The sequence below is a fragment of the Mercenaria mercenaria genome, chromosome 16, assembly GCF_021730395.1.
Source record: "Mercenaria mercenaria strain notata chromosome 16, MADL_Memer_1, whole genome shotgun sequence".
Taxonomy (NCBI): domain Eukaryota; kingdom Metazoa; phylum Mollusca; class Bivalvia; order Venerida; family Veneridae; genus Mercenaria; species Mercenaria mercenaria.
In genome coordinates, this window is record NC_069376.1 from 65233757 (window position 1) to 65256961 (window position 23205).

General features: G+C 34.4%; 1 protein-coding gene across 1 annotated transcript; it reads right to left on the minus strand.

Moving 5' to 3' along the window:
• Positions 1-64: 64 nt before the first annotated feature.
• Positions 65-22426, minus strand: LOC123541372 (uncharacterized). Its single transcript, XM_045326825.2, has 4 exons — positions 21193-22426; positions 13933-13944; positions 11141-11285; positions 65-5327 (listed from the first exon to the last, which is right to left on the minus strand). The coding sequence occupies exons 1-4, from the start codon at positions 22128-22130 to the stop codon at positions 4161-4163; spliced, it is 2262 nt and encodes a 753-aa protein (XP_045182760.2). The 5' UTR covers positions 22131-22426; the 3' UTR covers positions 65-4160.
• Positions 22427-23205: the final 779 nt, after the last annotated feature.

A 23205-nucleotide genomic window follows, 5' to 3' on the forward strand; every position in this document is an offset into this window, starting at 1 on the left:
ATAAAAAATTAAACGAAATGAACATAAAGTTTGAAATTATAACGTCTCATGTGACAACTAACTATTTTAGGCGAAATGAATTGAAAATTAGTAAATATGTGCTTTAAAAGACATAAAGAAGCTTTGATCAAATTAAACAAGATGATTTTGTCTGGATTATTTGTCAGGAGTATTCTTTATGCATACAACGGAGATATTGTACAGCAAAGTACACCCAACCAAACACACGTTATCTGTTATATAATTTTTATTACATGTGTATTTTACAACAATATGTTAAGGTTAAACACTTAATGACTTTTTGACATTTTGACAATGTTTGCATTCCATATATCAGAAAGTAAAATATATTATAGACTTCTGCTAAGGGGCGTGAAAGGTGTTGCACATTTGATTACCCTGCTTCCAAATGATCTTTTAAAAGATTTTATCAACTGCCACGACAGCAATATGTGCCGTGTGGCGGCTTTAAAAAAGTTTCCCCGTGCTTGGATTCAGTGTTGTTATATTTTCTGGTCCTTTGGGATCATGGAGTCTGTTCAACACGCATAATAGAGTTCCGCTGTAGCCGGTGCTAGGGGGCATGAGAGGTGTTGCACATTTCATTACCTCTCAGGAACAGACTCAATTAAACCTGTCTGCTATCATTCTTCTTGGTTGCATTCTTTGCTTCCAAAGGATCTTTTTAACATAGAAGTCTTTAAAGGAACTGATATACAGGTTAATATCAGAATATCATAGTTTTCTGAACGTATGAACAAGTACCTGGAGGTGCTTACTTATTTTGTGACCTAGACTTTAGATATTTTCGTCTTTCATTTCATGGTTATCAAGTGGATTTTTTTCTTCTTCAAAATTTCGGTCTAATTGTATGTGTGTCCTCAAAAATTTTGTCGTGCAATTGCTTGAATACTATTACACCTCTCTCAAACTTTACATACAAACATCGGCAATATGTAGTTAATGTCCGTCTTATTCTTGTACCTATCTCTTTAGTGTGACACTTGAGGCCAGGCAAAAGAGGGTCCATTTTTCGTGTCCATGCCATAACTTCTTTATGCATTAAGGGATTCTGAAATAGCTTGGCACAAAAGTTCACCGTCATGAGACAATGTGTCCGTATAAGACTTTTCTTTCTAGAATTTCAACCCATTGAAACCGATATTTCATTGAAAAGTACCATGCGACTGGACATACAGCCTTCGTGTTTACTACCTGCCGTGATTTGACCATTATTTCTTAATACACCGTGTAAAGCAAAGTAATTGATTTTAAGACAATTTCTCACCTTCAACCTGTCTTTTTATTGTTTTGATCGGCCGCAACAGGAGGAGGCGCAGTACAGTCGTTTATAGAGTGTGTTTTCTCCTTTCACATATTTCACATATTTCACTATCAGATAAAAACGACCGTCATATTCAATGAAACAAGGAAATATAACAACAAAAGAAAAACGCGTGTCATTGGAAATGTCGGTACAAAGTCATAAGGAAATTAAATCTTAACGTTAAAGCTTTAAATTGTAACATATACATTGTAAATATACACAAAATACATATGATTTTAAAAATAAATGTTAGCAAAATACATATTTTGTAACACAGAAAACAGAGTTAAACTTCACAGACTTAAACTTACAACCTAAAGATATGGCAAAGAGTTGGAATATACAATCTGTATTAGGCAGCTCGCAAAGAAACGACACATATGGATGCTTAAAACAAGTTGAAATAAAGAAGTGACTTCGGGAAAAGCTGTCTGCTTAAGGCAAGTGGCCGCATAATACAGGTTGCTGTCAAGACAGGTTCAACTGTTCTATGGTTTCTATGTTTAGCTTATTTCCAAGAGCCCGAATCGTCTGAATGGTTCTTACTTCATGACACACAATTTGCAGTTTTGATTAAAAAAGGGGAAAAAACAACAACATATATAGCCACTGAAATTAACATTCTTAATTTATTAAAGTATTTCTTCAAATGTGGCTTCTACAAAGTATAAGGGACATTCAACGTATCGTAAAACCTCATTCCATGATGGTGTTTCCACTGTGAATAAAACGCTAGAGCAGCGCATGCATGGATGTCAATGTTACGGATATGTAATGGTTAAATAAAGTAAAAATACAGCTGTACAACCATGACGAATGCACATACAGGATCATGAGTCTCCACCTTGAAACGGTCAGTGGTAGAATACATGCACATTTAGGCTGGTTGGATATGCCCAAATCCCTATTGTTATTCTCCCACTAAGTTCTAAAATTACCGGACAATAAAAACAAAAGTTATCCAGATATGGGGAATCACCAACAAATGTATAAGGAATCAAATGTAGAAAATATTCAAACCGCAGAAATGATCTTGTAACTACATTCATTTTTATAAATTAATATGCATATTATGTTACAATTACTCAGCCCTAAGACAGCCACAAAGGTGGACCCAACGAAACAGGTTAAGGTTTCCGATTTTCATTATGACACCTTTTATAATAACATACTGGTTAGGAACCAGTTTCCGGACACATGTAATATCTGCTTTATTTCGTTGTTATTCACATAATTGTTTCATCTAGATCATTTAGATGTTTGTTCTTCATGTCTACAGCAAACCATTACATTACAAGGCTGTATAATGTTAGGTTTTATGATGATACATCACCTGTGTTTACAAAACAACTTTCTGTCTTAACGGGGCATGAAGATAGCATTGCGCATGCGCACTAAATTACGCTTGCTGAGGTATCAAGTGGGGAAGAAATAATTAAACTACATATTGATTGTCTGCTGATAACATGTGCTACTTTTAATTTCACGGAAACAGTTACATAAAATGCAGGGCTGTCGATTTTTGCACTAGTTTTATTCTATATCTATTGGAATTATCAAGAATTCGTGTTAGACGAAATTCGAGTTTTTTCTGTTTGCTTTCGTAGCTGCTATCGAACGTCAGGATATGTTCCATGTGTATTTTTGAAGAGATTAATGATAAAGAAATGTGTAGAAAGTGTTTTATTACTTTTTTCGATATCAAAATTACAGCGAAACATCGTCAGAATATTTGTCCGGCTACTGGTTTACCTCACGGGGAAAATAGCTTCTTTTTGTGACCCCATTTGAGGCCCCATGGAACCCATGTTTTACGTCATAACGCGATACAGATTACAACATCTGATGCGGAAGGAGCTGAAGTTTGTGCAGTGTGGACTTTATTTAGGTCATATATTTTTTTATGAAATAATGGAGCCGAGATATGCAAATGTCTCCGGAAACTGGTTCCCATCCAGTAAGTTGTTTAATGAAAAACATTTATAATTATCTACCTTTATAATGGGCTTAACATTTTATTGACTAAGTAAAAGTACGATTTTACTTTCTAAATGAATTTACTTCCGGGATAGTGCATAATTGCAACCGTCTATTGTTTTATTGAAACTTGAGAGCTTGAAACTTTTTATGGGTAATTAAATGATTAAACTCAATATTTCGAAGCATATTTCGTTATAGAAATAACTTTCACTTTGTAATTGTATCAAACTTTACAACACAACATCAAGTTGAAGTTAGCCCTAATCACAGAACGACTTTACACGTTGACTTGCATTTTGTACTGCTGTAAAGGCATAATGATAAAACTTTTAAAAATGCCTTGTGAGGTGTGTCGCCCGTAAGATGCTGTTTTGTACTTTCATTTGTCAAGATCATAGGCAAGAACACTTATAGATTTTGTGTACATTCATATATCTTTACCAGTGTAGATATATGCATTAAAACGTGGCTCATATATACATGTAACGTTTTATCTGATTTTAACCGATTTTAGATATTCTAGAGAAGCGTTATGTTTATATTGAACATGATGTGAAGTAATGCCGACTTAGGAATCCCTGGTCTCATGAAAGATTCAGGTCCTATGGCCAAGTTCATAAATAAGGATACTGAAAACTTTTATACGTATTCATATACAAATATAATACCAGCATTAAAGATTTGCATATTCTGTCTTAAACTACATTCAATTTGACATTATCAATATATGAAAACTAGATATATCATGTATGTTGTGTGAACGTTCTCCAGAAAAGAGTTTCAGTGGGAGGTCATGGAGTGTAATTGATACTGTACTGTTGTACCAGAGCTCGAGGAATCGTGCACCTATCAGTTAACCTTTGCAACACCGACAGAACTTCATGTAGATAAATGCTCGAAATTTCGAGTTAAAACATCCGTAGATAAAAGGATTAATTGCCGAGTTCAGCAAATATGATCTCAGACCAATTTGAAAGACAACTAATCCAGCACCAGAAAGAGTTTCCCCTTCATATGTGCCTTGGAAGGCCCTCCAGAGCGACAAAGCTAGGTGTGGCAAAAAGCTAACAATAAATACTATTGTTATAACAAACATTACTGTTGTAAATTTCATAGTTTTGACGCTAACGTGTTCCTTTGATTTGTTGGGAACGATTTTAGAGTGAATTTCACTTCCTTTAGAATGAGCTTCAATGACACCTTCTGTTTCACGATTTGTCTTTCTTTTGTTTACGTTTACTTTTGGACTGTTGTTTTCGGTCATATGACTTTCAACAGTATGATGGCATGGCGATTTTGGTCGAGTGTTCTTAGTTTGTGATTTGTTGTGTTTATATATAGCTCTTCCAACAAGACTGTACAACACAAAAAGAATAATGGCCGAAATTATGAAAGCAAGAAGAAACAAAACATTGAAAATCCACAGATATATCTTGTATGAGGCTTCTCTTGTAGTTGTACAGTCAAAACCTTGCAGCTCGATGCCATCCTCTGTCAATACATCCACAGGTACAGACGTGTAGAATACGGCTGCAGGCCAGGCCAGCAACAACGAAAACGGAATAGAAATCCCACATGCTATTTTAGCCTCTTTACTCCTGAACTGCTTCTTGAATGGTCTACAAATTTTTTTGTACCTGTCAATAGCGATGACTATTAGTGTTATCACACTGCCTATTGCCGCAAAGTAGATCACAAATCTCATAACTTTACAAGCACCGGCGTAAGGGAAATTGTAGAACAATGTTATGTCCATAATTTCAATTGGAATGGACAAAGTGCATGAGATAAGGTCGTACATCGCAACACTGAGAATAAACATATTATCTGAGCTTCTTCTTGACTTGAAACCGTAGTAGTAGCAAATTAAAACATTGCCACTTATTCCAGCCAGCATTAAAACCACCAGATATATAAAAGCAGGTATCATCAGAACAGCTTTTTCGTTGTTAAGCTGTTCAAGCATTGCATCCATGTTTATTGTTGTGTTATTCATTTTGTACAAGACTTGATAGCTATTTCACTTGTAAGTTATTAATTTCAGCAAATCACGTAGCTGTTCTGGCTGATTTGGATTATTCCATAGCTTTGTGTTATTCCATTAACATAAATGACTCCGAACTATTTCTCAAAAGAGAGCCAGTGCAACAAAGATACCTTTTGTACCTTTAGAAGGAAAACTAATAAAACATATTCAGAGACTATCACATACCTTCTTTTAACAAAATCTGGCTTGAATAATCCTTGACAATTAAAATTGATACCAGAATTCGGGAAGTTTAAAAGTTTCGTCATCGTGTTATCAATTTCATCTCTTGTATACAAATGTTCAACGAACAGTATAGATCCACAAAAACACTAGGGTAAGTAAAGGTCAGACCACTCGCTCTACGTTCTATTTGTAAACTTAACAGAATTATCACGCGAGAATCAAAGTACTTAGTATGCTAACAAGGACTATGATATAAATGATACGCTTTGTCAAAGGAGATGATATATCATACGAATATTTCACTGAAATATTTTAACATTACTTTTAACCTCCCCTAGTGATCACTTCTAGTAAACTGCTATTTGCCGTAAGTGGTCCGTCAGCTTACTTCCAAACATGACCTTTTTTCTTATATCGACTTATTTTAACCAGCCAGGTTGCATTCTCCCTTTGACTTGCTACCTAGAACATGTTTGACTGTGGATATGAACTTTAAACGTAGAATATCTCAACAGTATACTTAAATTTGAAAAATTATGTTAATGAATAATTTGGTCTGTATAACTGTGTAGGACCGTGTAGGACAATATACTTCCCAGATTTCATCTGTGACACCTGTGAAAAAAATGCTCCTATTGCTCACAAATATGAAGACTGTTATCTCATTTTTCAAAAAACACAGTCCCATATATCACAGGTTATTGGCAGAATCGAGAACGACTTGGTAAAAACTGAAACTGTTTTATTTGATTAAACGCCTATTTTACATAAAACATATTCAATGGCGTTTTACAAACACATACTGTGAAATCATTAATATTCGTGGAGGACTAATTTTCGTGGATTTCGTGGTTGAGTCAATCCACGAAATTTAATCCCAACGAACAAGTAAAATTCCCATTCATTTTATGTTCAAAAGTTGAAATCCACGAATTTATATCCCCGCGAAAATGCCGTGTTGACCAAAACAACGAAAGTTCATGCCCACGAAATTTAATGATTTTACAGTAAAAAATAAAGACATTTTAAAGATTATGAAATATATAAGCATAAATATAATTGTGAATAAACTATTCAGTAACTATTAAACAGAAAATCAGGCATCAGAATAAATTAATAAAATATTAGAATATTAATATACAGTAAGATAGCTGTTTTGTTATGAAGTAAGTAAAAGTGAAATATTGTGACATGTCCATAAGTTATTGAAAACGACTTTGTTTTTGTATAGATCTGTGATACAATTGTTCACATTCGAATGTATTTACAAAAGAAAATCATACATTTAATGTTACCATAATATCTTCGAAATTACAGTCACAGGCTCTAAAAGAGTGCAAAGTAATTTCTAAAATAATGAGTTTTCACCTTCTTTTTGAAAACATCTTATGTGTCTGAGTTCCTTATTTCGAGTGGCAATTCGTTCAAAAGTTTATGTCCAACAGTACTAAAACTTCTGTCGCTGAGCGTTTTGCTCTTGTTGAAAGGACAACGAAACACAAGTAACGGTATTTGAAGAACGCAAGTTTCTGATCTGAGTTTGTTTTATGAGAAATTCTGAAAGATATTCCGGAGAATTTCCGACTGAACAATTATACATCAGGTGAACATCTTGAATGTGTTTTTGGCTTTGAATTAGACTGGTGCCCGTGTTTACTCTCTACGTTCCATGGAGAGAATGATTCTCGAAATACAGTCGGGCACCAGGCTAGCTTTGGATGGTAGGCAGTGAAGATCATAGAGCGCTTGTTTTGAACTGTCTAATTTTCTTGGATTTAGGACAAGTTTTGCACACATGTTCTGAATTCGTTGCATTTCGTTTACCTCGCTTTGAGCAATACAATACAAAATGACATTGCAATAATCTAAACTGGATACCACAATGACAGCATAAGAGACAAATTCAAGTTCGAGTCCCACTTTCTTCAACAAAGGTCTTACAATTGCCGGTTTCCATTTTGTTTGAAAGATGCTTTCACGCAACGACAAATTTACCAATTTGATTCACCAACTCCTTGCTGTAATAGGTATGATAATCCAAACAAACTCAGCCACGACTAATCGAATGCATGTGTTTTTTACAACACATACATTAAACTGATGTGTGATATTAGCTTAAATCGCATTTGTTTTCTTTTCGATTTTTTAATATTTCAATCATTTAAGAATACTTTAAATACAAACAAACAGATGAAATGACCACTATTCAAACACCGGAAAAATGTTTAACTATCTATTTATTTTGATAACCGGTTTCGGAGTATCATATTCCTTCATCATATACTAGTAAGAATAATGAAGTACTAATAAATGTATACAAGGTAATTTCCAATCATGGTCAGTCCTTTCTGATCAGCGCGTTTTATTCACGGACTCATATTTTGTCTTTAATTCATTTAATAATTGAAAACTGTTATTGGGAGGTTCGGGACGACTAGTTGTCGAACAACGCACACCTACGCGGAAACCAGCCACATTAACCCCACTGTGTTTTGACCATTGATATACTTATTTGCAAAGAATGTATTTCAATAAATCCATTCAATAAATAGTCTTTAGCTCCAGAATTTCTGTTGTTCGACATTCAATCAACCTGAACATTACATAAAACGTCATGTAAGTTTAAAGACATTTTGTTCAAGAAAATTTACAAAAAGTATCAGATTCGTATTATATTTCCCCGGTCTGGATCTGGCTGGACATGGTTCCTGCGCTCATCATGTTGACCCCACTAGGTCAACCAGTCACCTAACAAATAGTCGTTAAGTTTAAGGACGACCTTAAAACAATCCGTTAAATGCCCCTGAAAGATACACACAATAAATACGCCCGAAATGGGGCTTAAAATAAGTCCAAAATTTGGTTTAAACTGAATGCTACAAATAGCCAACTGACTGCTCCAGAAGCTGAGTTTTATGTTCGCAAATTTCAGCACTGAATATATGCACCTCAAAGGGCTTAAACATAAATCAATAAAACTGAATAGACTGTATCAGCATGTTAATTTTCCGCCATGAACATCTGTGCCTGATCCTGGGAATCAGCGACCAAGCCAAACGTCTATGACAAAACATCGATTTGAATTACTACAATACAAAACATTAGTATGATAACTTATGTTCGGTGTCGGCCGGTACTATTTCATGGGAACCATACCGCCAATGTTCTTTTCTTTGAGAAACCCAAAATTAATCATTTCCGGTGAGGCATCCATCATTCATGTTAACTGTAAACATAAAACAACACAGCAGCACCAAAGGAACATCATGTATTATTTAAGCATTATCTATATATATACAATATGATTAAATGGGTGTGAAGCGGTCCTGCTCTATCAATAACCGACCTGGTTTCTCGTTCGATCGTAACGAAAACGAAAGAAGCAAGACGGTGTAAGAGCAACTTCAGTCCAGGCACAATAATCCTCGGTGTAATTATATCGAACTCAATACATGTAACTCGTGGCTATCGATTAACGATAATCGTAAATATTTTTACTATTTTTAATCGAAAAATGAAGCATAAAGAAATATTTAAGTAGTATATTAATTTTCGTTTTCGATGTTCAACATTTTTTGATCAGAGCGTTTTATACATTGATTTATATCTTGTATGTAATTCATTTAAAATCGAAAACAGAAACGTTTATTCATCATTTATTTTCTGTTTCAGTTGTTTAATGACATCATGAGGGAATAATCAAATAAATCACAAACAAACATAATGCAGGTCATTTAAGATCATTTCATACACCGACTCATATCTATTATTCTAAAAAGAAAACTCTAATATGCAGCCCCCTTAGCTCAATAAGGAAAACGCAGATTTACGAATCAAGGGTTCATGAGTTTGATCACCTGACGGGGCGTATATTCTCCCTGGCGATTTGATGGAAGACATTGTGTCTGAAATCATTCGTCCTCCACCTCTGATTCATGTTGGAAAACTGGCAGTTTCTTGAGGAGAACAAGTTTGTACTAGTACAGAATCCAGTAACGCTGGTTAGATTAACTGCCCGCCGTTAGATAACTGAAATACTGTTGAAAAACGGCGTTACCCTCCCCCTCCCCGAAAAAAAAAACCCACACAAATAAACAAAAACAAAAAAATAAACGAACAAACAAACACAAAACTCTAAGATTCATAATTCATTTCAATTGTTTTAATTTCTAAATAAAATTTGGAGAAATATTTCAACAATGTCCAATAATAAACACGTGACAGGCCCTTTCATATAATGTTAAGTCCTTTCCAGTATTTCGTCATACCGGATGTATTCCTTGTGCCGTAAAAGGTGTTGGAAACATGATCACTATATGATAATTTGAAAGCAGAATGAATTTTAAAATTTAAGGAATATACGGTGTCAGGGTCGGTGTTGGTTCTTGCTAACCAATCAACTTGTTGGGAACGATCACCTTGAATGAAGCTCTTGAATGTCTTAACGATTATCGATTTACGCTTCCTGTTTAGATATCATTTGATTGGACGATCACTAAGATACCGTTAGTGAAACGGGAAGCAGGAAATGTTTCAGAACCGTTTCAAATACGTTTACAATCAAATTGCACGGACATTCATCGCAAACTTCACTGTATTTGTTTTAAACCTCATGAATTGTTATTTTATGTCTTTAGGTCTTTAAAATGTTAGGACGATTACATCGTCTCTTAATTGAGATATGAATATAGTATCACAACATCCCGGGCAGAGGATTTTATGCGTATTCAATGGAGAGAACGAGGATTAAATGCCCTCCCAACACAAAGACCCCGCATCCTAACCAAGGTCCCATTGCAGCACACACTCTTCTTTATTTTGTTGAAAAATCTTTCAAAACGATATGAACGTAAATCATGAAATCTTAAATTCTAACGTGACAACTAACCTTTATAAGCGAAATGAATTAAACATTAGGATATACATGTATTTAAAAAAAACATAAAGAGGCATTTTTGTTCATGCAGTCAAATGAACAAGGTGACGTTTATGGGGTACTTATCAGGAGAATTGATATATACTGTCGAAGAAAATACATCCACCTAACACATGCACGAACGCACGCACGCACGCAAACGCAGCTCATTTTGACCAAAGCGGACACCATCACCCGGCGATCTATTATTGAATAAATATCACAGGTGTATTTTTCAACAATATTTCATGGTTAAACAATGCATCTGTATTCCTGTCTAACCCTTTGACTGTTTGTTTGCCCTCTTGATATCCGAAAGTGAATTCCAGAAATTCCCAGTTTTTAAAGGGACTCACCTCAAGACAAACATCAGACGATAATACTTTTCAGAACATATGAACAAGTATCTGAAGCATTACTAAACAGTGTTTTAATGGACATTTTATTAGTAAGCTTTAAGGTTTTGCTACAATTGAAATTTTGGATCGAACAATCAATTTGTCACGGGAATGACAGCAGAATTCAGAAAATAGGACCGTAAACCTATATGGAAAGCTTCAAGTTCGGCATCTGATAAAGTTTAACCTCCATATTGACCCTGAAATGTTTTCCATCAAAATGATATAAGATGCGGAAGAAAACTATGAATGAATACCAAAGTTATTACTAACATCATTGAGGCATATTTCACAGTTTTTATATTTACCTGGTTTTGGGATTTTCCATTTATATTTGTGTTTGTTGCGGCTACCATATTAATAGCACTTCTTCTGTTAGCTGCGTCCGCTTCTGATTCAACAGATTCGGTAACCGTGTATTTGTATTTATCATTTGATTTCTTTTGATCAAACCTGTGTAAGATGGTTTTCCGTTTCGCTAGAATTGGAATTTGAAGAACTGCGTCTGGAACCGTACCACTTTCATGACTAATTATGCTTCCAAGGCGGTGCGTTACTGTGTTCCCTTGTTTGTTCGTTTTGTCCTTGTATGTTGACTGTGCGCGCGCGTGTGTGTATGTTTATTGTTCGTCTTGTCCTTATGTGTTGGCTTTGAGTGTGTGTGTGTGTGTGTGTGTGTGTGTGTGTGTGTGTGTGTTGTTCGTTTTGTCCTGATGTGTAAGCTTTGAGTGTGTGTGTGTGTGTGTGTGGTGCACGCGTTTGCGTGCTGGGGGTTCGTTTTGAGGAGGCTGCGCTTTTGGTGCGTGGCATTCCCTGTTTATTAGACTAAACATTACACTCAGTACAATGGATGAAATAAAATAAGGAAATGTATCAAGAAAGTTCCCTTTAAAACACAAATACACTTAACAGGAATCGTCCGTCATCACCTTTCTACACATCACCATTTTCAGTATACACATCCACGAGTACTGGGGCCGTATTCATAAAGCATCTTAAGTAAAAGTATAAGAAATTGATTATTTACTTAAGTATTACTTAGGTAAGAAATTTATTTTACTTAAGTATATTTGTTATTAATAAAACAACTTAATAAGTAATTCTTGGCTTTTATTGTGGACGAAAACATTAAAAATACAACATTAATTTCAGATAGATACAACATGCACAATTATGTTTAAAGTGCTTTTATCAGAAAAACAACACTTTAATCGTACTAACGACGCCATTTTGTTCTCTGACTTAAGTCATTTCCTACGTATCCTAAGTTTAAGCTGTTTTATGAATAGGACTTAAGTTTTTTACTTAGACTTAAGCTGAAATTACCACAAACTTAAGTAAAATCTTCAACTTAAGTCAAAACTTATACTTAAGATGCTTTATGAATACGGCCACAGATCTCTAAAACAAAAAGCTAGTCATGAAAAGCTAGCGATATTATCACTGAAATTCCACATGCTATTTTTGCTTCCCTTAATTTCATGTGCTTTTTAAACGGCCTACAGATTTTCCTGTAACGATCTGCAGCTATTCAAATTAGTGTAAAACTGTCATTAAATAAAATATCTTATATGGCCAATAAAATTCAAGACGGCTACCATAACATAATTTTCATAGATATTTTCAGTTCTGCATATTGTGTGAATATTGTGAATGTTGCGTGATGGTATGTAGATTTGTAAAATGTTCTCAATGTTCTCATGAAAAATTTAATACTTACATTCGGTAAATAAGTCTATGAATAAGACCAATGAAATCCAAGTTGGTAGCGAAAAAAAATCAGAAAAAGAAATGGATTTACTTCGGAAATGCACACCTGACGTCGTACATCTACACTATAAGAACACTTCAGTGGGATCCGTTTTCAGTATGTTCAGTATGGCACCACCATCCAATAACACTGCATAAATTATGGATGCTTCAGTTGAGGCAACACTCGTAGACAGATTCGCAAGTGTTGACAGTAGTTCTAGAATTTTTCTGACCGCAAATTACCGAACGTTGAGAGAACCGAAAACAAATTTTGATTTTTCAGTTAATTGGGCAAAATATAGATAATTTACGAAACATGTCAGAATTCTTTTCTGAAAGAATGACAACATCTCAGATGTCAATGGGTATCTTTCTTGAACAGTTGAGTGATGTCAAATGTAAAAACAATATGGTGTCTACTGATTTAGAATCTGAACTTGTAGTGTGCAATCCATTTTCGAATGTCTAGCAGGTCACAAATAGGCTTCCATAGGTCTATTTTTATATATAATCCACTCAGTGTGATCAAAACCTTACTCTCACCATATGTCATTGGCCTATTCCGCTTTATTTGTTTGGCGACTGAATACAGAGGCTGTTCGTATGCTGTAACCGGAGTCTTATGGAGACTGTGGCGGTGGGCCGTAGCTTTGATAATGTACAATGAGTTATATAACTCCTCTCTAATGTTTACAGTTTGCAGGACATTGAAGTGGATGTTTGGCAGTTTCTGTGCATATAAGACAAACATGTAGAGCTTACATCTGACATCCTTATTCATAGGTAGAAGCCAAACATTATACAGATGTTAATTTTTCCTATTGTAAATGTCACATTGCAACACTATATGCCGTAGTAATGAAATCTATAAGATCTTTAGGACGCATAGAATACAACCAAGCAAAACAATAGCAGAGTCAGTTCATATGATCCTAATAATGAATGGATTCCATGAGAATATAACAGCACTGAAACCGCAACCAAAAACTTGTCATATTATAACAACTGTTTTCCGAAAACTGTAAAAAGTTCTAGACAGGCTACATGGTATAGTAATTTCAGTTATATAACAAAACATAGCAGCAGATTGATATGTTGTTTACAAACTATTGGGTGTGTAAGTAGAAAAAATAAGGAGTGCTATACACAGAACAAAAAAGTGACAATAGCACAAATTCAGTACTCGTTGTAAGTAAATATCTTAACTATACATCTTTGCCTGTAGTGCAAAGTTCTTTTTTACTTTTCGTCTCAACTTTAAATACGAACTAATATCAATGTGAAAACAGTTTTCCCTTTTACTTTATGCACTGAACACTAACATATGCATTATTGACCTCACAAGTACCTGTTATATATACTGTGTAATCACAAGCATTTACTAATATTGACAAAACAAATATGAATAAAACTTTCACATTAAATAAATTGGTAAAATAATATATTTTTTTCTAATTTAAATGGTTTTGAAATCAATTTCTGAGCTTTATCCTTTGACATTTAATGTACTGTTTTAATTTATGGTTGCATTTAAACAAACGGGTGGGTGGGGTGCAACTTTCAATCAAACTGTTTACATGTTATCAAAAGAAACCAAATTTTATACATGGCTGTTTAGTATCAAAGAATACAAGTAACATAGGATAAGAAAATGTGTAATTTCAGTTCGGACAATAATGATAATATATATAACATGGTTTTATTCTTTAAAGGACCTAAATATAGAATTTCTTCAACTATTGATTTTAATGCTTGTCGTGGTCAGATTGCAGAATCCATCGAAACCTTCTGTGTTAAATGGTGTCGTCGTGAGAACGCTGATCCCAATGCATTAACGTCTTGGAAACGAAATATTTTTAACATTGTTGATTCTCGAATAAAATTTTATCAAACTAACGAACACCTACTTCCACCAAAACCCAAGTTCACTTTAAGACATTTGAAAAAGGAAATCCAAGAATTTCATTCTAAGTATGTCTTAGTTCCAGCAGACAAGGCGGCCAACAATATTATCATCATTTGACGCCTACATTATATTAATGTTTTACAAAACGAACTAAATAGCACTAACACTTATACATTGAGTCCTTCTGTTGAAAATAAGTAAGTTGATTACTGATCACATCACTGAAGTTTCTTATTTAAAAGTTCGTATAGACGATCAACAAATTAAACTACCGACCATGTATTGGATTCCTAAATTGCATAAACAGCCATATAAAGCTCGCTTCATCGCTAATTCAAGCTCTTGTTCAACTACAAATATTTCAAAACTATTAACATCATGTCTAACTGCTGTGAAAGCCCACGTGGAAAGGTACTGCGATAAAGTATACGAGAACTCTGGTAAACACTTATTTTGGTCGATTAAAAATTCTGGTGAAATCCTGGATAAGTTGAAAATTAATAATTACAAGGTATCTACAGTCAGTACATACGATTTTTCTACTTTGTATACCACTTTACCACATAACTTAATAAATGACAAATTAACTGCCCTAATTCAAAAGACTTTTGCCAGAGAGAATGCTACATTTATTGCTTGCAATTTTGATTAAGCTTTTTTTACTAACAATATTATTAAACATTATACAATGTGGATCTGTGACGAAGTTTGTAAAGCCCTTTCCTTTTTATTGAACAACATTTAGATCAGGTTTGGGAATGCAGTTTTTAGACAAGTTGTTGGTATTCCCATGGGAACAAATTGTGCACCCCTTGTCGCAGATTTGTTTTTATATTGTTATGAAAGAGACTTTATGTTGAGCCTCTCTCCAGATACGCAGGCAGATATTATAACGGCATTTAATAATACATCACGCTATCTAGATGATATTCTTAATATGGATAATCCGTTTTTTGGTCAATTGGTGGGTACTATTTATCCTAGGGAGCTTCAGTTAACTAAACTAACAATTCGGATACTGATGCTTCATTTTTAGATTTACATCTCTCTATTTATGACAATTTTATACACACCAAAATTTATGACAAGAGGGATGATTTTAATTTTAGTATTGTAAATTTTCCCCATTTGGATGGGGATGTACCTCAGGCTACATCTTATGGGGTATATATTTCTCAATTAATTCGGTTTGCCAGAGCGTGTAGTCATGTCAAGCATTTCAATGAACGTAATCAATATATTACAGGTAAACTTTTTCAGCAAGGCTACCGTTATTACAAATTGCGTAAATATTTTGCTAAATTTTATTATCGTAATTCTGATTTAGTTTTAAAATTCAATAGTAATTTAAAGACACTTCTGCGAGAAGGTATTTCTAAACCCGTTTTTTATGGGGATGTGGTTTACAAACTTCGTAAGATCTTGGGTCACGGTAATTTTCCAAATGTATTTGGAAATATTATCAAACGTTTTATTAAAAGAGGTTACGACCCAACTGTTTTGAGACATACCGCATGTTTAGTGTTCAACTCGTTTACAGTTGGACACTACGTTTCCCTCTTTGATTGCGTCTGACGGAAGAGGGGGAGGACTCTATGATAAGCAGTTTTTAAATCCTACCAGGACTGAACTGTTTTGATATTTGTCTTCTGGCCTGTTTCGTCGGGCCCTTAAGGATGTTTCTCTTGTTGCTCTGTTTTCTGAAAAGGCATTGAGTACATACGTTTTTGGTTCTTAAGGTTTGTTTTTTTATATATTTATACACGAGCATTTTTGTGTTTTACATGCCATGCCTTTTTGTTTCCGTTGCGTGTGTAAGAGATTCACCTGGAGGGGATTGCTTTTATTTACACTGTCCCATGTCTTTGGAACATGGTGGGGGTAAGAGTGAGGTTAGGTGCACCATAAACCGGTTTAAGCTCCCCAGTGGTGTTTTTGCCACTGACCGTTCCAAGGCGGTGCCCCACTGTGTTCCTTTGTTTGTTCGTTTCGTCTTATGTGTTGGCTTTGTGTGCGTGTGTGTTGTTCGTTTTGTCCTTATGTGTTGGCTTTGGGTGTGTGTGTGTGTGTGTGTGTGTGTGTGTGTGTGTGGTGCACGCGTCTGCGTGCTGGGGGTTTCGTTTTGAGGAGGCTACGTTTTTGGTGCGTGGCATTCCCTGTTTGATATTTTTCTTTGTTTTTTTTGTGTACTTTAGAAAAGACAATAAAGTGTCAGTAGTGAATCTTTAGATTGATTCATAGTGCTGGCCATCTTGGAATATAATGGCCTTAATAGTTTTTGTCTTAATTATAGAAGGGTACATATAAGGGCGCAGTATAAATCTGGTATAATAATAACAATACATATTTTATATGATTGTTATAAGTAACATTATTGTACGTGATGTTATCAGTTATTTCGCCATTTTTAAATAAAAGAAGAGTTTTGGCGGCCATATCGATTTTTCAATATAAATCACAAATTTAGTCCTGGTGTAGTATATATTCTATTATTATTCCAAAGCTTTTTTTTTCAGGATACATACACTTGTTTTGCCATTTTTCTCAGTGTACTGAATTAAGGCGGCCATCTTTGGATTTTGTTGGCCATCTTTGATCTCCACAGTCCGCTTCCCAGCCTTAAATGAAGCTTATAATATTTATCTAATACTATGCCAAGTTTCATGCTTTTCACAGACGGTGCACAATTCGCCCCTTTTTATGCAAGGATTCTTTGGACTAAAACTGTTCAAGTAAGACGTGTTTGTGAATTGTCGTTTTTATTTTTCTCTAACTTTCATTTTTGTAATTAAAAAAAAACATCAACAATATAATCTTCTACGTTGTCTTTCAAGCAAATCTCACTGTATACTATTGTATTTTTCATGACCCCTCCAAATTCAACTGCTATAAAACGTTAGAAGAAGCAAAACGTCAGTCATCAACATCTTCTCTTTCATTTTTATACGTAAAAGGCAACTACGATATCTTTCAACATGTACAGATGGTCACTTCTAATTTGGCCCTTTTGAAAAATCCTTCGATTTAGAATAATTTCGATTTTAATTGTGAAAATTAGTTTGTCTTTTAGCCAGTTAGCATAATTACCAATTCTTCGAAATACATAGTACCAATTTGCCGATCTGCACGTTTTAGGTGAGAAATACGCTGTTGAAATGGGTTAGTATATTTATCTGTTAGCATAACATGTAAAACGGCATTATCTTTCTGGTCTTGTCCCAGCAAGTAGTGCCATTAGCAGTTAGTGAACCACAAATGCAATATGCTCCCAAATGGCGCATAAAGTATAATGTTTCCGACTGAAAGTTTTTTTTATATATTTCATATGTAAAAGGAACTAATGATCTTTTTATTTCGTTTCTTGTCAACCGTGTCTATTTAACCTGCATAAAATCGAGACGTCGGAAAGAAGTAAATAGTTTTACGAGTTTAACAGGTTTCTTTTGAATTTAGTTTTATTTGCACGTATTCTAAAACAAATTTTAAAAAATGTTCCGATTGTTTATAGTCTATCTTCCTCCAAATATTTCACTATCAGATAACACGACCGTGATATTAAATGAAACACTGAATAACAACAAATGAAAAACGCATGTCATTGGAAATGTCGGTACAAAGTCGGTAGGAAATTAAATCTTAAATTAAGGTTCAACTGTTCTATGATTCTCTGTTTAGCTTATTTTTCAAGAGTCCGAATCCTCTGAATGCTTCGTACTTCATGAGAAAAGTAACACACAATTTGCAGTTTTCAGAAAATCAACAACATCGTACCGACAGATTGAGCCACAGAAAGCAACATGATTACTTTAGTAATGTATTTCTTCGATTGCAGCCTCTACAAAGTATTAATGGGACATTCAAATGGCTAATATCAACGCATATCGTATTTGAAACTAAGCACAAAGATCCAACAGATAAGGCCGCAGACGATGTCTCCACTTCGAACAAAATGATAGAGCAGCGCGAGCATGGATGTCGACGTAATGGATGTTTAAATGCGATAGTTAAATAAAATAAATACAATTTGAACAGCCAGGACAAGAGCACATATACAGGAGTATGAGACACTACGTACCTTGGAAACACTAGCGCATTTAGATAGATTTAGAATGTGCACAAATCCCCACTGTTATTCCCCCCAATTACAGGACAATGAAACAAAGTTATGTACAAAAGACGAATTCCATACAAATGTATAAGGTATCAAATGGAAAAATATTCAAGCCAAAGGAATGATCATGTAGCAATATGTATAAATTGATTTAACGAATTTAATACGCATATCACGCTACAATTACTCAGGCCTCAGACATATACAAAAGGCGGACACAAAGAGACCGGTGATGTTTCCGATTTTCAATTTGACACCTTTTATGATTATGTAAGTTGTTTAATTTAAAATGTTTATCATTATATACTTTTGTCATGAGATTTAACATTTATTGACTACGTATAGTACGAGTTTAGTTTTCAACATCGTACTTATAACTGAACTTTCTTCTGGGATAGATTGGTAGATTGAAACTTGCGAGCTTGAATTTTTATGGGTGACTAAGTATAAGTTAGATAATACATACAAATGTGTTACCGGCGGGTATCATCGTTCGCGGTTGAATCACAGGGAACGTAATTTAGGTATCACACGAGCCTCGGAGGCAGGAAAAAGAATATCCAGCAGGAAGTTTGCTCCCAGATGATAATCGCCGGTAACACACGCGTGTGTATTGTCTAACTGATCTATCGCATGTTAAAAACAGTAAACTGTATACATTTTTAGATATCTTATATTTGAAATAATTAAAAACATTTTCCCTCTTGAGCCTTCCTTAGAAACATTTCATATTGAACTCCCAACTGCCATATAAAAGCAAGAGATGGTGCTGAGGCAGGTTTTTATATAACATAAACTACTGAATAAAAAGTTATAAAAATTGCATAAATACACATTGAAATATTCTTTATCAAGGTGAACTAATTTTTGTGAAGTAGAGTCCCCCCAAAAATAATTTAAACTAACTACCATAAATTTGAATTTGCCAGAACGAGCTTACAAGGTCATGAAACCTTGAAAAATAGAGCATGAAAACAATTCCAAAGATGGCTGATTTTATCAACAAACCTGATAAGAAGAAGGCTTCTTGTATCAATGGAATTAACACCTAGAGCATGTTGTACAGCTTTGCCAGAAAAGTAATTTTGAATATTTAAAATGAATAGAATATCATAATCATTTTGGCAGTTATATTTTATGTTATATAAAAATCAAGGCCAAAGTCATAGACAAGGATACTTACAATTTTTATACACTTTTATGTACAGTATTTGATACCAGCACATACGATTTACATATTCTATCTTAATTAAGCTACATTCAATTTGAAATTGTATTAAGGTTTATTAAAGGGAATTCCTATAGTTTTTTATGCGCATGTTTATGCGCAGCCGGCTTTATCTATGGGAAACTGAAGCGAAGTCAGCATTTGCTGAAACATGTGACAGACAATCTTAAATATGAGGAATCTTGAATAAAATAACATTTTTAATAAGTTTTATCAGTAATCAAATGTTGATATTGGTTTATGTTGTATTGACATGAATCATGCCTGACATGTATCTTGTCTTCTGTGGCTGTGCTTTGACAGCGCATTTTAGTACAAAGACAGTGTTGTTCATATAATTTTAGATAATTAACTTTGTACTGATAAAACAATATCTCCTTTCAGATTATTAAGTATTCAATTATAGAAAGAATTAAGAATTTTTAAACTTTTCATAACTTCTAGCAGATTACATCTAATCAATTTGGTCAGGTTCGCGCCATTTTTAATCCGAACAGGTGTTGTATTCAAGCGGTCTTAACATAAAATTTAGCCTGGTGACCCACACATTTTTAGCCATTTTTATGTTCACAACAAAATTAATTATACTCAAGAAAAACAGGAAAAATGTCTATGAAACAGCTTTTTTCAAAATTCAAAAATATATTCTTCACTATGGGTATTTTTCATTGAAAAAAGTTCACAAAAGTGAATATGAAACAAGATACTTTTTTCATTTGTACCTATTATTGTAATGATAAAGTAAAAAATACGACTATAATATCAAATACGTATATAATAAAATCTGTAAAAAGAATAAACCTTATTGCGCTGTCTTAATACATATTTTGGTCGGTATTTATAAAAAAGCAGAAAATTATGAAAATGTTGAAAAATCGCTGGCAGTTTCAGCAATGGTGGGTGTGTTCACAAAAAACAAGCCAGGTGACCCATTGTTTTTATTTGTTCATTGTTTTTAGCACAAATTTTCCTATCATATATGTGAATTTGAAAAAAAAAATCTATGAAAGGAAAAAAATTATAGGAATTCTCTTTAATCTATAATGATTAGACATATCATCAATGATATGTAAACGTTCTCAATAAAAGAATTTTAGTGGAAGGTCGTGGAATGCATTTGATACTGTGCAGTTGTACCAGAACTCGAGGAAACCGTGCGCCTATCAGTTGACCTGTTGCAAAACGGACAGAACTTCATGTAGAAAAATGCTCTAAATTTCGAGTTAAAAAGTCCGTAGATTAAAGGATTAATTGCCGAATTCATTAAATATGATCTCAGACCAATTTGAAAGGCAATTAATCCAGCGCCAGAAAGACTTTCCCCTTCATATGTGCCTTGGAAGGCTCTCCAGAGCGACAAAGCTAGGTGTGGCAAAAAGCTATTACTATTGTTATAACAAACATTACTGTTGTAAATTTCATAGTTTTCACACTATCATGTTCTTTTGGTTTGTTAGGAATAACTGTAGAGAGAATTTCACTTCCGGTAGAATGAGCTTCCATGTCACCTCCTGTTCCATGATTTGTCATTATTTTATTTACGTTTTCTTTTGGACTGTTGTTATCGGTCCCATCACACCCAGCAGTATTAGATTGTGACAATTTTGGTCGAGTGTACTGAATTTGTGATTTATGGTGTTTATATATAGCTCTTCCAACAAGACCGTACAACACAAAAAGGATAACGGCCGAAATTAAGAAACAAAGAAAAAATCCATTGAAAATCAACAGATATATCTTGTATGAGGCTTCTCTTGTAGTTGTACAGTCGAAACCTTGCAACTTGATGCCATCCTCTGTCAATATTTCCACAGGTTCAGACGTGTAGAATACGGCGGCAGGCCATGACAGCAACAAAGAAAACGGAATAGAAATCCCACATGCTATTTTAGCCCCCTTACTTCTGAACTGCTTCTTGAATGGTCTACAAATTTTTCTGTACCTGTCAATAGCAATGACTATTAGTGTAAACACACTGCCAATTGCCGCAAAGTAGGTCACGAATCTCATGACTTTACAAGCACCGGCGTAAGGGAAATTGTAGAAAATGTTTATGTCCACAATTTCTATTGGAATCGACAAAGTGCATGAGATAAGATCGTACATTGCAGCACCGAGAATAAACATATTATCTGAACTTCTTGTCGATTTGAAACCGTAGTAGTAGCAAATTAAAACATTGCCAATTATTCCAGCCAGCATTAAAACCACCAAATACACAAAAGCAGGTATCATCAGAACAGCTTTTTCGTTGTTAAGCTGTTCAAGCAATGCATCCTTGTTTATTGTTGTGTTATTCATTTTGTACAAGACTTGATAGCTATATGACTTGTAAGTTATTGATTTTAGCACATTACGTAGCCGATCTGGCTGATATGCATTTTTCCATAGCTTTGTATTATTCCATAAACAAATATGATGCTAAAATATTTCTCAAAGCATTTAATTGTTTGACACGGCACTGTCTTTCCGAAGAGTTTGATAAAATCGCCAAAAGTCACCAAATGTCACGAAGTGGTAAGATGTCCGACAGGAAATCAGTGCAAGAAAGATATTTTATACCTTTAGACGGAAGAAAGATAAATTATATTTAGAGATTATCACACACTCCCTCTTGACACAAACTGACGTGAATAATCAAGAAAATTAAAATTGATACCTGAATTCGGGAAGTTAAATAGTTGCGTCGTCCTTTTATCAGTTTCAAAACATTTGCAAATGATAAACGGACAGTATAAATCCACATAAAAAAACTAGGGTAAATAAAGTTCGAACTACTCATTTTGTGCTGTATTTGTCAACTGAATAGAATTATCACCCGAAAAATCAAAGTATGCTGACAAGAGAGTCTAACAGATGACTATGATATAAATCATGAACAGACTCAATCCAACCGAGTCTGCAATTTTCACTGTTTGCATTGTTCTCGGTGCTCCCGAGGGGTCTATTTTCCATATTATATTTACTTCACAACGGTGGATGTTAAGTGCTGTGAGGAGGCCGTAAATCTTCAACTTCATTTCAGTGTTGTTATATTTTCTGGTCCTTCGGGATCATTGATTTCAACTCAGATTTGAAAATTGAATACTGATTAAGCCGGTGCTAGGGAGCGTGGGCAGTGTTGCATTTTCCACTACTGCTCATGAACAGACTGAATCAAACCGGGTCTGCAATTTTCACTGTTTGCATTGTTCTCGGTGCTTCCTAGGGATCTATTTTCCAGATTATATTAAGTAGTCCGTCATCTTCTTACTTTTGGACGTGAATTTTTGTTTTAATATCAACCTGTTTTAAGCAGCCAGATTGTATTTCTTCCTTGACTTGTTCCTTAAAAAAATGTTTGAAAGCTGATATAACAATAAACATAAAAAAGTCA